Source organism: Solanum dulcamara, chromosome 4 (assembly GCF_947179165.1).
Source record: "Solanum dulcamara chromosome 4, daSolDulc1.2, whole genome shotgun sequence".
In the NCBI taxonomy this organism is placed as follows: domain Eukaryota; kingdom Viridiplantae; phylum Streptophyta; class Magnoliopsida; order Solanales; family Solanaceae; genus Solanum; species Solanum dulcamara.
This window is the reverse complement of record NC_077240.1, coordinates 20,676,324-20,693,616: the sequence shown is the minus strand read 5'-3', so window position 1 is coordinate 20,693,616 and position 17,293 is coordinate 20,676,324. Positions and strand designations below refer to the sequence as shown.

Sequence of the window (17,293 nt, the reverse complement as noted above, 5' to 3'; positions counted from 1 at the left end):
TTTGAATTCCCTGTGGGTAGGACCTGAAATACCTTCAACCTCCCTCCTCTTACCAACCTCCCTCAAACATGCACAACTAAAATGATTACATCTTCGCTTTCAAGTTTCTCCACAAGAAAACCCCTTTTCAATATATATATATATATACCCAAAAAAGTACACAATATACCCAAAAAAGAAAAAAAGAGAGAAGATTTATGGAGCAATCAAGTAAATGGATGATATTGATAGCAAGCACATGGATTCAAGCATTTACAGGGACAAATTTTGACTTCTCCTCTTATTCCTCTGAATTGAAATCTGTTCTTGGAATTTCACAAGTGCAGCTCAATTATCTGTCTATGGCTTCAGATTTTGGGAAAGCATTTGGGTGGTGTTCTGGGGTCTCTCTTATGTATTTCCCATTATGGTTTGTTCTTATCATTGCTGCTTTCATGGGACTTGTTGGTTATGGTCTTCAATGGCTTCTCATTCAGAGAGTCATCTTTTTGCCTTATTTCTTGGTCAGTTTTTCTCACCTCTCTTTTCTTGATCAGAAATGAAATTTGGGAACTTAATCCAACTTTTGCTGTTCCCTGTATATTCATTGCTTTCTTCTTTCCCTGTAAGAATTTCTTCTCTCTGCATTCTTTGGTGGTTGACAGTTGTTGGAGCTACCACAACAAATTAGCAAACTTTATTAGATTTAGAAATAACTTCTGGACCCTACCAAATAAGATGTAGAAACATAACTACAGTTAATGGTTGGTAGGGAATAACATAATTGAGAGTTCTATATGCTAAACTATCTTAAAATCTGCTCTGCATATGTTAAAAGAGAAGACAATCCCCACTGAAGTACCAAACAAATAATCTTCTGTAAAATAAACCAAGAATGTTTATCAAGTGAACTTAAATGATATGTAGAAGGCAAACTAAATTTATCATTTCTGAGGTTTCTCATTAGGTAAAAAGTCTTTCTTTTAACAACCATACAGGGACTGCCTCCAAGGAGAACATCTTATTCTCAGCCACCTTCCATTCTAATCAATTAAATTTTGGTGCTTGAAAACTTCTTTGCAAATCTTAAAGAAATTCAAGTGGTTCCTTGATAAGGTTGCCTTTGTAATCAACTGAAACTGAAAACTGCAGAAATCCCAGATATTTTACATGGTTATTTTCTTCAGCTCTTTACATCACTGCGCTCGAAAATTCATTGGGATCCTAGCCCATTCTCAAGCTTTCACTAATAAATCTTGCAGGTATTTCTGTTGTGTGTGCTGGCTGGCTGCAGTATTTGCTGGTTTAATACAGTATGCTATGTCTTGTGCATCAAACATTTCCCGGCAAATAGGCCATTTGCATTGTCCCTCAGCATAAGTTTCAATGGTGCAAGTGCAGCCCTGTACAACCTCATTGCCAATGCCATTAATTCCAAAGATGACACTCTATACCTTCTTCTTAATGGCTTAGTCCCCCTTGTCACATCAATTGCAGCTCTTCCAATCCTCCGGCAACCTCAATCTCAAACCCTTCGTGCTGATTCTGTTCATAGAGAATATCTCAATTTCCGCTGTCTAACCATACTAGCAGTTTTTACCGGCCTTTATCTCTTAATCCTGAACTCGGTCTCATATAGTGCACAGACAGCTCGTATCCTCTTGGCTGGTGCAGTGTTCTTGCTGGTCCTACCGGTGTTTGCACCAGGGATTATCTGCACAGAAGAGTGGTCTCAACTGTTCTATCCTGAATATATTTCACTTGAAGACAATGATACTGATGATCTTGGAATGCTCAACGAAATGATTTGGAAAGAGGCCTCAAGTATGAATGTTTGGGCGGGAAATTCTCATGGTTCAAAAGAGAAGGAAAGTTGGATTAGCAGTTTTCTGTTGAGAGATCGTTTGTTGCTGCTTGGAGAAGAACATTCAGCAAATCTGCTCATGCGTAGGTTGGATTTCTGGCTATATTACCTAGCATATTTCTGTGGGGGGACACTTGTACTCGTTTACAGCAACAATCTAGGCCAAATTTCAGAGTCACTTGGTTATAGGTCGGAGATCAGCTTTTTTGTTGCACTCTATTCTGCATGTTCCTTCTTCGGGCGCCTGCTTTCAGCCGCCCCAGATTTTCTACGCGAGTAAGTATTTCAAGATTTACTGTTCTTAATCACCATCATGGAATAAAATTGACAGTTGAAATGGTTTTCTGGATGCAGCAAGATGAACTATGCAAGGACCGCGTGGCTTGCATTTGCACTGATTCCAACACCACTGGCTTTCTTTCTACTTGTTTTATCAGGAAGCAAAGCTGCGTTGAGTGCCGCCACAGCATTAGTTGGGTTGAGCTCAGGTTTTGTATTTTCAGCAGCAGTGTCAATAACCTCTGAGCTATTCGGCCCCAATAGTGCAGGAGTCAATCACAACATTCTCATCACCAACATCCCTCTGGGATCGCTACTCTATGGACTTCTTGCAGCTTTAGTCTATGAAGCAAACCTAGAGAAACCAGACCAAGTGCTTGTATTGGATGGATCAAAAGTTTGCATGGGTAGGAACTGTTACATTCAGACTTTTGTGTGGTGGGGATGCATCTCTTTATTGGGAGTAGCATCTAGTTTTCTGCTTTTCCTAAGAACTAAAGCTGCCTATGACAGTCAGGAAAGGAACCGAAATTGGATGAGATTAACTTGAGTGGGATTATCCTTCCGCACAAGCTTATGACGGCTATATGAAGATAGATGTCATTAGAATCACTACCTCATGGCACAATTAACAGTTATCCAGCATAACATTCTGCCGAAGGGTGGAAAGAAGTATTAACTTTTGACACAAATGGTAGGAACGGCTTATTTGTATCATGAGGGTGATAAGACAAGAATCTAAACCCAAGCAGTTTAACATACTCCACCTTTTGCATGATTAGGGAAGAGAAGTGAATTGAAATTTGTAGAGGAATACACAGAGAGAAATGATGAAAGTAGATACTTGATGGAATAAGACTGTTGGAAGAAACAAGTTCTGCTGACAAGCTACGCTGGCTTCTCCACAAAAGGCTAATCCTCCAATGAGATACTAAAATACTGTCATCCCCTTCAAATACTATGAAAGATAGTTGATCACCTGAATCCAGAAATTTTGTGAAGTCCCCTTCCTCAACAGTTGAGGAGAGGAAGAAGAAAAGCAACTACCATGTAAGAGTAATGAGAATGCACTTATTTCTTGACTGTCTTTGAAAGATTCCATATAATGAGTACAATACTGATGAACAAAATAGATAAAACTTGGAACAAGTTACCTGTTGCAGCATTTTTTAATGGCCTAGAAACTGTTCTCGTTGTCTAAATTTGCGGGACTTGCTCCCCAGGAATCAAAAGATATAGCTCATATGGTGTGTTTGGAAAGAAAAGAGAAACAACTAAAATGGGAGCAAAGAGCTTTCTCTTTAAATCATTTGCTATAGCACGTTGCTCCATAAGGCTGCTAAGAGTTTCTCTAGTTCCTAAGAATGAGAGTAGGAACATACTGAAAAACTATTCAAGGCTGATTAGGTCTGCCTGAAAAATGTCTTAAACAATATGGATTTCTTCGGTGCAGAATACTATCAGCAGGTTCAACAGACAAAAAGATGAAGAAGCATTAGAAGAAGGTGAAGGTGAAGCTTCAGGATTTCAAATACAAAAAGTGTGATTACTTTCTTATATTGACATGTTAACACGAATGTACTTGTCAAGATACTTGCAAAATTCCATAGCAGAAGATAACCATACAGTCACAATTTAGACAATACATACACAGAACAAATAGAAAGTCAATTCTTTTAAAGCAAACACAGACTGCATCCACTTGAGATAGGTTAATAGAACTGCAGATAACTTCCAGAAAATAAAACTAACTAAATACAGTTCCAAATACTGCCATTAATCTACAACTTCCAGATTAGAAGAGTACTTCTAACCAAGTACTATTGGGTTGTCACTGTTTGCACCCTCTGCATCTTCAGGTTTCAATTCAGCTGGGAAATCACCTCTGAGAATCTGAACTCTGAAATGGATTATGCTAGCGCTGCACTCAGAAAGTTCAAACACAAGTCCATCCCCCTCCTTCAGATTATTATCATCCACAAATTTTCTCCACTCAATGCTAAATTTGTGATTAGATTTGATTCCACCGTAAAACATATCCCACTTCTTTTGACCACAAGTAAGGACTGCACGAGCTCCGGCAGATGGAAGCTCATTGTTCATTTTCTTGGGTAAATACTGTCAAACATTCAAAGAAATTTAGTAATATAAAAGCCACGAGTATGAAAGAACCGAAAGCTTCCAAATCGAACCGTATGTATGAGTATAAATATATAATTTTTTTATTTTTACATTTTTTCATAATTAATTTATAACCACTCTTTACAAGCTCCCACCTTTTTGGTCCACTCAAACCCATAAACTTTGGGTTAGAGGTACAGGGTGCTTATCTTATATATATATTTATGTCTAATCTTGAATTAACCACTTGCAAAAAATCTTTTTTTTTTGTGGTTTCCCACAAGATGACTTCGTACCCACTACGAGACCTCTGGTCAACGATGAGAGTTACCGCTACAAAGAATCATTTTGAACAAATACTAACAAAGGGGGCGCTTCATCAGGAAGGGGATAAAATGGGAGTTACCAAACTGTAGGCGGGCTTGACACTAGTCTTTGTGAGAATCAAATCAACATAGGGTTTCCCAGAAAGTGGCCAGTATTCACCATTGTCGATTTCTGGGATTCCAGAGCTTTCAATTTCGGGTTGTTTCATGGTGGAGTAACCACCTTTGTGGTTTGAAACATGTTCAAAAGATGATCTGCTCTGAAAAACAAATCAGAGAACCATGCAAGCTTTAAAATCTACCAGGGGGGGGTCGAAAATCGAAACAAAGAAAAGTAGAAAAGTGAAATTGTAAAAAATGTACCTTCATTGCCTATTGATCAGATAATTGGAGTTGCTGTTCCGGTTTGATTCTAGCGAACCAGTTTACAGTAGGGTTTTTGGCCTTTTGGGTTTGGGTTTGATTCTATCAGGCAAAACTTATGCCAAGAAAAAAAACGTGGAAAATATTCATTCTTAAATATCTCATTATTTTTATACTTTTTTTTTTTAAAATGATATAGATTTATTTTAAAATCATGTTAACATCAACCTCACTCTATATGATACCGATAAGGTATTAATATACAAATGAAATATCGCAGAGGATTAAATTCAGTCTTATGTGATACCGATATGATATCAATATATCGACGGAGTAACACAAAAAATATATTTTCTATTAATTTAGAGTTTAATAAATAAGATTGCGACTTTAATAATTTTCTTTTAGTTGTTTCATTTTTATTTATTAAAAAAAGAGTCAAATTTTATATGATATCGATAGAGTATCAATATACAGATGAAGTATCACAGAGAATTAAGCTCAGTCATATACGATACCGTTATGGTATCAATATAGACTAATTGTTAAAAACATGAGTTGCACGTTGATACCGAATCAATGATTAGCTAGTACTTGGAATTGAAAGACGATGTATAAGGTATTAGAGTTATAATTAGATACTAATTTAAAATAAATTTATGTATTAAGCAATTAATCAGTTATAGAAAGTATTGGTCCTTAAAAGTCATTACGCATCAGTTTATCAATCCTGTTGATTTCAATACTAAATGTGACGTTCTCCTGCATCACATAGAATTGTGTTGGGAGTTTTCCTTTTGCTGACCAATGTTACACTAATGGAGAATACCATCTACATATTAGTTCTATGCAAATATTATTGATCTATATCTCAAGTTCAAGATGGAGTTTCCATCGTTGTTATTAATATAATCTGATAATTCAGCTACGATTTAAAATAATGAGTAATGGACATCCCACGTGCATACTCTTTCTAAAAATAAGAAACCCAATAAAATTAATTGTGACCTAAAACACAAATACATAAACACATTATGCCCTTTTTGGCATTGGTAATGAATTGCGCGTAAAATAATAATTGGAAAAATGTAAGGTAGATGAGGTTGAAATTGAATAACAAGATATCCAAATAAACTCAGATCAAAATGGATGGAAACATCACCACCAGAGACTCAGAGAGATAGACCCAAGCATAAGCCTCTAGATAAATCACAGAAATCAAAAGGCAGTACTGATAAAATGAGGTATACATCAGACATGAAATTACTAGAATTGATTTTTTGGAAATTGAAATTAGAATTTTGATATTTAATTTTTTGGGGAATTGAAACTACTGGAATTGATAAATATTTTTTTTTTTGAAAATTGAAACTAATAGAATTGATAAAGTTTTTTTTTTTATCAATTATTATTGGATTGTCACTGTTTGTACCCTCCACGTCTTCTGAAATCAATTCAACAGAGAAATCACCTTTGAGACTCTGAACTTTGAATTCGATTTTGCTAGTGTGTAACAGTTCAAACACAAGTCAATCTCTCTCCATCAGATTGTTATCATCCGCATATTTTTTTTCAATCAATGTCAAATTAAATTTGAAAGTAGATTTGGCTCCACTGTAAAATAGATCCCACTTTGATCACAAATAAGGACTTAAGGGGCTCTAGCAGAGGGAAGCTCTTTGTTCATTTTCTTGGGTGAGTACTGTCAAACATTCAAAGAATTTTTTTTCAGGCAGAAGAGAGAAGACTTCTCGTTCCTCGAAGGATATTTAGAGAGATTGAAGGATATATCCGGAAGAGCCCAAAGCTTCCAACTCGAACCTTATGTATGAGTGTGTATATATATATAAACATATTTGAACCTAAGTTTTTAGCCTAGAACCCAGGACATCTAATCTTGAATACACCACTGCAATTTATTTTTTTGGTTTCCCGCCTGGTATCCGATGTCGAGAAAATTAGATCTCTACAAGTTGAAATTTTTTTTTAAAAAAAGACTTTTTTGGATCTCTTACATGTTAAAAAATGCTTATACATGAAGCTGAAAATCTCTCATAAAAGGACATAAACTTAAAAAAAGCATTTGTAAAGGACTAAAAATCATTTCTCCATCCAATACCCATATTCCCACGAAATCCAAAGTCACCCCCAAAAGTCCAACATTGCAATAAAAAGTTTTCTAACTAAGGCGACTACATATCTATCACGAAACTTCCAATTAAGGATGATCGTCATCACTACAAAAAATTATCTTTGAATAAATAATAGCAAAGGGGCACTTTATATAAAAATAGGAGGGGAAAAACAAGAGTTACCAAATTGTAGATGGGCTTGAGACTAAAAATATCAAAAAAAACATGTAAGTTTTAAAATCAACAAGCTAAGCGTGGTCGAAAATCGAAACAAAGAAAAGTAGAAAAGAGAAATGTGTTAAGAATGATGGAAATGTACCTCAATTGCCAATTGACCAGATAATTGGAATTCTTTTTCCTGTTTGATTCAGTTTACATATAGTACACAAAAACCCTTAAACTTCCAAAAGTGGGTAGTTTGAGATTTTGGGAGTGAGGGTGGGTTTCAAGTGTTTTAAAAAAATAAATCAAGTAAAGACATAAAGTGACATCTAAAGTTGTCCCGAATTTTCAAAAAGACACTTTAATTATGCGGGCTTTCTATTATTCTCTTAAATAATTTTGAATTGATATTATTATATCATTTTTTGTCCACCTGACACAAAGAGTGTATGCATTTTCTTAAAGAGCGTGAGCAACCTTATATAATGAATACAATTTTATTTGTACAAGTATTTTGTTATAAAATATATTTTTTTGTTTTTCTTATTATTTTAACTTTTTTTTCTTATTATTTTTTCTTTTTCTTTCTTCTTTCTTCTTCAAAAATTCATTGTCATCTCAATTGAAACTCCTAACTTTCAATGTCACCATTTTTACTGCAACTCCACCCTCCTTCTTTTACTACTATTAGTTTAACTCTCTTCAATTTTAAAATTTTATCTAAATAATTTTTTACATTTGATAAACCCATTAGATTTCATTAGGAGGTATCATTTGGCTTTTTGTCCGAATTTCAATCAAGCTTCTTTCATTTTTTGGGGATTCATTAATTCTTTCAAAAGTATCATTTCTAATTTTGAAGTTATATGAAAAGGAGATAAATTAATTAATCATACCTTCAAAATTTTAAAATTTACTTAGAGAAATAATTAGTTTTGTTATCAATAACTCAACAAAGTCTAGAAAATATTATGATTTTTTTAAAAAAGAATAAAAGAAAGAAAATGGGGGAGGGGGGAAGGTGAAGATGAAGGATGAAAGAAAGAAATAAAATAGGGGGAGAAAGTCAGCTTGAATGTGGGGTGGGTGGGTGGGGTGGGGTGGAGGTGGGAGGTGAAGAAAAATTTAAGGTAAATTCAAAATTAAAGTAAAAAAGTAAGACAAAGAAAAAATAAAGAAAAAAAGGATAAAGAAAAACTTAAAATGGAAAAAAAATTATATTTAAAATTAAATTAACACGTGTCACATAATGATTGGTGTGTGATGACACTTGCTTTTTAAAATCTGGGACTGGTGGAGAAATAATGCAATAATATCAGTTCAAAATTATTTGTGTGTGTGGGGGGGGGGGGGAGGGGATAGGACGCCCACATAATTAATGTGTTTTTTTAAAAATTTGGAACAACTTTAAGTATTACTTTATGTATTTTCTCATTTTGGTTAAACAACTACTCCTATTTGCTTCCTTATATAATATTATGCATTGTTACAAACAGAGGTGGTCACATCAATACTAACACAAGGTTGTTCTGGGCTAAAGTATTACAAAATAAAATTACATGGTGTCTATTTAAGATTAGTAAAAGTAATTCTTTGTTTGTCTTGCTTTTGAAATATTTAACACAAATAATGTGGGGTTCTTTTTGTTTACTTTTGGAGTTTTTAACACAAATAATGTGGGGTCTTTGTCTACTTTCAAAGTTTTTAGCACAAATAACATGGGGTGTGTTTGTCTATTTTCAAAGTTTCTAACACTGATAACGTGAGGTCTCTTTGTTTGCTTTAAAGTTTTCAACACAAATAACATGGAGTCTTTGTCTACTTCTGAACTTTTAACGTAAATAACGTGACTGTGTGCTTGATTTTGAAGTATAACAACAAAAACAACATATCCAGTGAAATTTCATAAGTGGGGTTTGGGGATGGTAAGATGTACGTAGACCTTACTACTATCTCATGGAGATAGAGAGGTTGTTTTCATAAAATCCTCGGCTCAAAAGTCACAATCCCAAGTAAGAGAGAAAGTCAAACAATTTATATAGCATAATGACAAAAAAATGATGCAAATTTTACAAGACAAGAACAATAACAATAGCAAAGTAATATCATAATCAAAGGCAATAATAATGCAATTATAAAGGCACGCCTAGACCTACGACTCCCCTAAATTGACACACGGCAAGACACCATTCTATCCCAACTAGCCTTCTACCCTAATCCGCGACCTCCACTCATTTCTATCTAAGGTCATGTCATCGATGATTTGAAGTATCGCCATATCTTGTCTAATCACCTCTCTCCAATACTTCTTCGATCTAACCCCACCTCTCCGCATAACCCCCAACTCCAACCGTTTGCACCTCCTAACTGAAGCATCGACACCCCTCCTCTGCACATGTCCAAACCATCTCAGACTCGCTTCTCTCATCTTGTCTTCCACAGATGTCACTCCCATCTTCTCCCGAATAACCTCATTCCTAATCTTATCACTCCTAGTGTGTCCACACATCTATCTCAGCATCTTCATCTTCGCAACATGCATCTTCTGAACATGAGAGTTCTGTACTGGCCAGCACTCCACTTTATATAACAATGCTGGTCTAACCACCATTTGTAGAACTTACGTTTAAGTTTAGGTGGTACTTTCTTATCACACAAGACTCCATAGACAAGCCTCCATTTCATCAACGCTGCCCCAATGTGGTGCATGACATCATCATCGATGTCCCCACTACTCTGGATTATGGATCCAAGATATTTAAAGCCTTTTATCTTGGGAATAGGTTAAGTGACAAGCCTCACTTCCCTTCCCTCTTCATCCATCGCAACACTAAATTTATATACTCCAAGTATTCTATTTTGGTCCTGCTCAATCTGAACCTTTTGGATTCGGGCGTTTGTCTCCAAACCTCCAACATATCATTAACTCCGTCCCGAGTCTCATCAATCAAATCTATATCATTCCAAATAGCATACACCATGGAACCTCCTCCTGAATAGACCATGTCAGATCATCCATCACCAAGGCAAAAAGAAAAGGACTCAGTACAGATTCCTGATGTAGTCCCATCTTAACAGGAAAATGCTTTGAGTCACCTCCCACCGTCCTAACTCAAGTCTTGGCTCCAGCATACATTTCCTTTATCGCCCTAATATACACCATTGGGACACCTTTAGCCTCTAGATACCTCAGAGAACATCCCTTAGAACTTTTTCATAAGCATTTTTAAGGTCAGTGAATACCATATAGAGATCCCTTTTTCTTTCTCTAAATTTCTCCACCAGTCTCCGCATAAGATGAATTGCTTCAGTAGTCAACCGCCCCGGCATGAATCCGAACTGGTTCTCTGAGATTGACACTTCTCTCCTCACCCTCATCTCCACCACTCTCTCCCAAATCTTCATAGTGTGGCTTAGCAATTTGATAACCCTGTAATTATTACAGTTTTGGATATCACCTTTGTTCTTGTAAAATAGAATCATAGTACTCCACCTCTATTTATCGGGTATCTTAGCAGTCTTATAAATAACATTAAACAACTTAGTCAACCACTCCAAATCTGCCTTGTCAGTGTTCTTACAAAAGTCTACCGGGATCTCATCGGGCGTAGTCGCTCTCCTCCTCCTCATCCTGCTAATAACACGTCTAACCTCCTCAACCTTAAAAACACTTGCAGTACCCAAAGTCCCGAAAACTATGAGAGTACGCCAAATCACCCAGTACAATGTTTCTGTCTCCTTTTTCATTTAAGAGTCTGTGAAAGTAAGCTTGCCACCTTTGCTTAATAGAGGTCTCATCCACTAACACTTCACCTTCCTCATTCTTGATGCACTTTACTAAATCCAGGTCGCGGGCTTTTCTCTCTTGCTTTAGCGAGCCTATATAATCTCTTGTCCCCACCTTTTTCCCCTAACTCGACATATAGGCATTCAAAAGTTGTCGTCTTAACACTGGTGACCGCCCCCACATATATAATCTCTTGCTTGATTTTGAAGTTTTTAGCACAAATGATGTAGGTTTTCTTGATGTTTTTGGAGTTTCTAACATTGATAACGTCGGGTCATTTTGTCTGATCCTAATTTTTAACCAAAAAATGTGGGATTTGTCCAATTCGGAAAACAATGATCTTGATTTGATTTCTGAAATAATTTTTTTAAATAAAAAATACCAAATTCGAAAAATGCTACTTAAGTATCTCATCAACATCAAAATCAAGTGTGTGGTTCGTGAAGTTTTTTTTTTTAAAAAAAATTAAATAGGCAACATACTTGTTTTTCCCCTCTTTTTTTTGTTTTTGATTTTAGTTAAAGAATTAAAATTCTTCTTCTTGTTTTTTGTGGTTGAGTGGAGGTGAGGGTGGCAGAGATTTTTTGAATAATTTTTTTTAAAAAAATGATATTTTTGAAGAAGGAAAAAAACTTTTTTTAATTAGGATTATCAAATTTGAGTAGAGCTGCTTAACTGTCTCGTCAATGTGAGTATAAATTGTGCATAATTTGTGAAGATTTTGTAAATGTGTTTAAACTTTTAAAAAATTAATTTATTTCGGACAAGTCCAACCAGATAGTGTCACATCAAGTATTTTACTTTTATTCAATTAAACTTTTAACATTTATAAGGATAATTCTCCTCCTTCTCAAAGACGATAAAAAATAAGTCTCGTGTAGTGATATTTTAAGCTATTAAATGAAGATATGATTCAATGTCTACTTTGTGGTGAAACATATAAGCATAAATTCACACCAAAATAGATGAAGGATATCAATTTTTTTCATTAGCACTTGAATAGGCATAGTCATTCGGATACAGACACAAATCTTTCTTAAAATTTGAAGTTTGAATTTTCTCTTGTTTAGTTGCTGTAAAATAATTAGTTTAGAATTGCAAGTTTTTAGAAATAGAACTTGCAAAATTAATTGTATTGAATATCTTGACGTTTAAGTATTCGATATATTACTAGTTTATCTGCACGTGTATGCCTAATAATGTAATACACATTTTTATAAATACTATAAATATTATTAAATAAAATACTTTTGAGTAAATAACATTACATATATGAAGAGATAAAGTATAAGTTTTAGTTAATGACTAATGTGGATTGTTGTATGGTTACTTTTTTGTTGAGATTAATATAATTAAATTTCGTCTAAACTTACGAGGATGAATGAGTTACACTTACATCCTTAGTAAAATTAAATTCTTGTTCCGATTTGATTCAGTTTACAGAGAGTACAAGAAAATTCATGAACTGCCAAAACTAGATAGTTTGATTTTTTGGGAGTGGGGTTGGGTTCTGGTGGTTTCAAAAAATAACTCAGAGTTTTTTATTTTTATGGTTAAACAACTACTCATATTTACTACTTATATGATATTATGCATCGCTACAAACAGAGATGGTTGTATTAATATCAACATGAGATTATTCTGGCCCAAAGAATTAACAAAATCAAATTGCATAACGTCTTTTTAAGACTAGTAAATGTAATTATTTCTTTGTTTGCTTTCGAAATTTTTAACAAAAATAACGTGGGATCTCTTTGTCTGCTTCAAAGTTTTTAGCTCAAATAACGTAAGGTTTTATTTGCTTCCAAAGTGTTTAACACAAATAACATTGCTCTTTGCTTGCTTTCAGAGTTTTCAACACAAATAATGTGGGTTCTTTTTGTCTACTTTCGGAGTTTCTAACATTGATAACGTGGGTGTGGGGTCTCTTTGTCTGTTTTCGAAGTATTTAACACAAGTAATGTGAGGTTTATGTCATCTTCTGAAATTTTAAACACAAATAACGTGGTTCTTTGCTTGCTTTTGAAGTTTTTAACACAAATAATGTGGATTCTCCTTGTTTGTTTTTGGAGTTTTTAACACTGATAATGTGGGATCTCTGTAATACCCCAAAATATTCTAACTTAGATCAGTCCAGAAAGCCCAAAAAAAAAGTTGAGTTTTTCAGAAGGTGACTTCCTACTGATTCCACCTACGAGCTGTAGAAGCTTCCACGGACCGTAATGGGCTCGTGGAGTCAAATTTCTAAAGCTGACTAAAGGGGTTGAGGTCTACTAACCAAGTCTAGGGACCATAGAACCTTCCACGGACCATAGATGTGACCCGTAGACCAACTCATGAGACTTGGCCATTCAAGTGTGCCGGAGGAGCCGGGTCTAAGACCCATAGAAGGGTTTACGGATCGTAAAAGGTCCCGTAGACCCAACTTCAGAGACCCCTTCCCCAGGTCTTCTTCTACGACCATTCTTATGACCCATAGAAGGATCTGTGGACCGTAGAAAGTCCCGTACACTCACCATTTAGTGACCCTAGTGTTGACACCCAATTTTGGCTCTTTGTGCTCAAAATTAACGTGTTCATACTTCTTGATCGTCAAAGAATACAAAATATAATATTTTTTTACACATTTTTCAGTTTTAAATTTTTTTTATTAATAATTATCCTTATTTTAGGATTTTCATGAATTTATTTTTATTTTTTTCCTTTTAATAATTTATGGATAAGCATTCTTAGTTTCGTAAATAATAAGATTCTTATCAATTTATTGTCATATTTTAATAGTCACACTATTTTTACAGTCATCTTCAAATGTACACAACATAGCACTGTAATTTATTCTTTACAACACAATATATCTTCCAAAATATTGATTATATTTTAATTTAGGCCCAATATATGGATAAGGGGCATTTTTGTACCATTTCTAATAGTTCGAAGGCATTTTAGGCCCTTTTCTGTAATTAAAATTCTATTAAATAAATTTTGATTTATAATTAATTTTAAATAATTAAATTATAACCAATAGATGACTGTCACGTGTTTAAAAAAATATTCAAATTATTTAATTAAAAAATTTTTAAATAAATTTTAATTTATAATTAATTTTAAATAATTAAATTGTAACCAATCGATGGCCGCCATGTATTTAAAAAAAATATTCAATTTACTTAATTAAAATTTTGTTAAATAAAAATTAAATTGTAATCAATAGATGGTCGCCACGTGTTTAAAAAATTATTTAAATTATTTAATTAAAATTTTATTAAAGAAAAAGTCATTTTTGCACCTAAAAGTAGATGATTATCATATAAAATTCTGAAAATTAATGTTCTTGCTATCCAACTTTAAGTCCAAAAATGACCTTTTCTTAATAAAATTTTAATTATATTTTAAGTTATTAAATGTAGATATGATTCAATGTTCTACATTGTGATGAAATGTATAAGCATAAATTCACACCAAATTATAGCGAGGTTATCGATTTTTTGATGCGGATCTTTCTTAAAATTTGAAGTTTGAATTTTGTCTTGTTTAGTTGCTATAAAATGGAAACTTTAGATTTGCAAGTTTTTTTTAAAAATAGAACAAGCAAAATTGATTGTATATATTGACGTTTAAGCATTTAATATATTACTATCTCTGCACGCGCATTGCACATGTATGCATAATAATGTAATACACAATTTTATAAATAATGTCAATATTATGAAACCACAAAATAAAAAACAGTACTGATAAAATTAGGCATACATTAGACATGAAATTACTGAAATTGATAATTATTATTTATTTTTTTGGAAATTGAAACTACTGGCAAATTGATAAAGTTTTTTTTTTCTGGAAATCGAAAGTACTAGAATTTATGAAGTTTTTTTTTTGCAAATTGAAATTACTACTAGAATTGATAATGTTTTTAATCAATTATTATTGGGTTGTCACTGTTTTTACCCTCCACATCTTCAGGAATCAATTCAGCTGGGAGATCACCTCTGAGAATCTGAACTCTTAATTCAATTTTGGTAGTGCTGCACTCTGACAGTTCAAACACAAGTCCATCTCCCTCCTTTAGATTGTTATCATCCGCAAATTTTCTCCATCCACTACTAAATTTGTAAGTAGATTTGGCTCCACCATAAAATAGATCCCACTTCTTTCGACCACAAGTAAGGACTACAAGGGCTCCAGCAAAAGGTAGCTCTTTGTTCATCTTCTTGGGTAAATACTGTCAAATATTCAACAGAATTCAATAATATAAAAGCCACAAGTTTGAAAGAACACAAAGCATCCAACTTGAATCTCATGTGTGTGTGTCAATATATATATATATATATATATATATATATATATATATATATATATATATATATATATATATATATATTAACATACCTATGACATCTAATCTTGAATTTACTACTATAATTTTTTTTTGGTTTCCCACCTGGTATTCAATATTGGGCAAATGAGATTTCTACAATTTGAAAAACATGAAAAACCTTTTTAAAAAATGAAATATCTCTTATGTATAAAAATGAAAATCTAATTAAAAGAAGTTTATAAAAGGATAGAAAATCATTTCTACATTCAATACTCATAGTCCCCGACTAAACATTGATATAAAAAGCTTTTTAATAAAGGTGGCTCGGTATCATTATGAAACTTCTGGTTAAGGATGAGAGTCACCGACATAGAGTCATCTTTGAACAAATATTAACAAAGCGAGCGCTTTATATAGAAAGAGGAAGGAGAAAATGAGAGTTACCAATTGGTAGATGGGCTTGACACTGCTCTTAGTGAGAATCATATCAACATAGGGTTTTTCAGAAAGTGGCCAATAGTCATCATTTTTGATTTCTGCACTTTCAGTGCTTTCAGTCACGATGGATTTACCTTTCTGGTTTGATTTTTGTTCAGAAGATGATCCACCCTGAAAAAAATAATCAAAGGAGCATTAAAATCAACAACGGGGATTGAAAATCGAAAAAAGAAGAAGTAGAAACAGAGAATTTTTTACGAATGATGAAAATATACCTCCATTGCCGATTGATCAGATAAATGAAGTTCTTGCTATGATTAGATTCAGTTTACAGAGCGTACACAAAAATTCTTGAACTTTTAAAAGTGAATAGTTTAGAGTTTTGGAGTGAGGATGAGGTTATAGTTTTTTCAAAATATAACTCAATTTTTTTTGTTAAACAACTACACCTATTACTTCTTTATATAATATTATGCATCATTAGAAAAAGACACGGTTGCATTAATACCAGCACGAGATTGTTCTGGCTTAAAAAATTACAAAATCAAATTACATAACGACTTTTTAAGACTATTAAATGTAATTCTTTCTTTGTCTATTTTAAAATTTTTAACACAAATAAAATGGGGTCTCTTTCCTTCTGGAGTTTTTAGCACAAATAATATGGAATTTCTGTCTGATTTTGAAGGTTCCAACACAAATAACGGGTCTCTTTGCTTGCTTTTAGACTTTTTAACACAAATAAGGTGTCTCTTTGCTTACTTTTGAATTTTTTAACACAAATAACGTGGGTTCTATTTGTCTGCTACTGAAATTTCTAACACTCATAATCTGGGGTGTTTTTGTTTGCTTTCGAAGTTTTTAACACAAATAATATGGGATATTTGTTTGCTTCTGAAGTTTTACACAAATAACGTGGCTTTTTGCTTACTTTCGGAGTTTGTAATACAAATAATGTTAATGTGAGTTTTCTTTGTCTTCTTTCGGAGTTTCTAGAGGCCACTTTGTCTACTTCCGGAGTTTAACATAAAAAATGTGGGATTTGTCCACTTTGCAAAAAAAAAAGAAGATCTTGATTTAGTTTTAGAAATAAAACTTTTTTTTGAATAAGAAATACTGAATTCGAAAAGAGCTACTTAAGTGTCTCATCAAAATTAAAATCAATTGTGCTTGATTCATGCATTGTTTTTCTTTTTTTAAAAACTAATTTAGTGTACGCGCTTTGCACGTGTGTTTCACATCAATCAATCAAAATTATATATATATATATATATATATATATATATATTGAAAAGCATGCAACTCTTTATGAGCGCTAGCAATTGAAGATATTAAGCAGGGGCGGCTCTATGCCTTACAAAATAAGGAACTTGCCTTATGGCCCTAAATTTGAGGAGCCTCATTTTTTTAGTTATAATAAAATTATTATAGGTATTTTTTAAAAATAAATAAATAAAATTGTATTATCCGTTTCAATTTTTAGTTTACAATAAAAGCTCGATAAAGTAATATTCGATAAAGTAA

At 33.4% G+C, this 17,293-nt stretch overlaps 3 protein-coding genes across 4 annotated transcripts; 1 reads left to right on the top strand and 2 right to left on the bottom strand.

Moving 5' to 3' along the window:
• On the top strand, window positions 1-3,606 carry LOC129886864 (protein NUCLEAR FUSION DEFECTIVE 4-like). Its single transcript, XM_055961744.1, has 3 exons — window positions 1-503; window positions 1,242-2,119; window positions 2,198-3,606. The coding sequence occupies exons 1-3, from the start codon at window positions 198-200 to the stop codon at window positions 2,670-2,672; spliced, it is 1,659 nt and encodes a 552-aa protein (XP_055817719.1). The 5' UTR covers window positions 1-197; the 3' UTR covers window positions 2,673-3,606.
• Window positions 3,607-3,701: 95 nt separating this feature from the next.
• LOC129886865 (B3 domain-containing protein Os06g0112300-like) lies at window positions 3,702-5,057 on the bottom strand. Of its 2 annotated transcripts, none has more exons than XM_055961745.1 (3): window positions 4,933-5,057; window positions 4,650-4,829; window positions 3,702-4,240 (listed from the first exon to the last, which is right to left on the bottom strand). In XM_055961745.1, exons 1-3 carry the CDS (start codon window positions 4,936-4,938, stop codon window positions 3,932-3,934), a joined length of 495 nt encoding a protein of 164 aa, XP_055817720.1. In that variant the 5' UTR covers window positions 4,939-5,057; the 3' UTR covers window positions 3,702-3,931. The 2 variants fall into 2 exon arrangements, with proteins under 2 accessions (XP_055817720.1, XP_055817721.1); XM_055961746.1 differs by having other exon boundaries at window positions 4,650-4,824.
• Window positions 5,058-14,829: 9,772 nt separating this feature from the next.
• LOC129886863 (B3 domain-containing protein Os04g0386900-like) lies at window positions 14,830-16,179 on the bottom strand. The gene is made up of 3 exons (XM_055961743.1): window positions 16,045-16,179; window positions 15,776-15,940; window positions 14,830-15,235 (listed from the first exon to the last, which is right to left on the bottom strand). The coding sequence occupies exons 1-3, from the start codon at window positions 16,048-16,050 to the stop codon at window positions 14,927-14,929; spliced, it is 480 nt and encodes a 159-aa protein (XP_055817718.1). The 5' UTR covers window positions 16,051-16,179; the 3' UTR covers window positions 14,830-14,926.
• Between the last annotated feature and the right edge of the window lie 1,114 nt (window positions 16,180-17,293).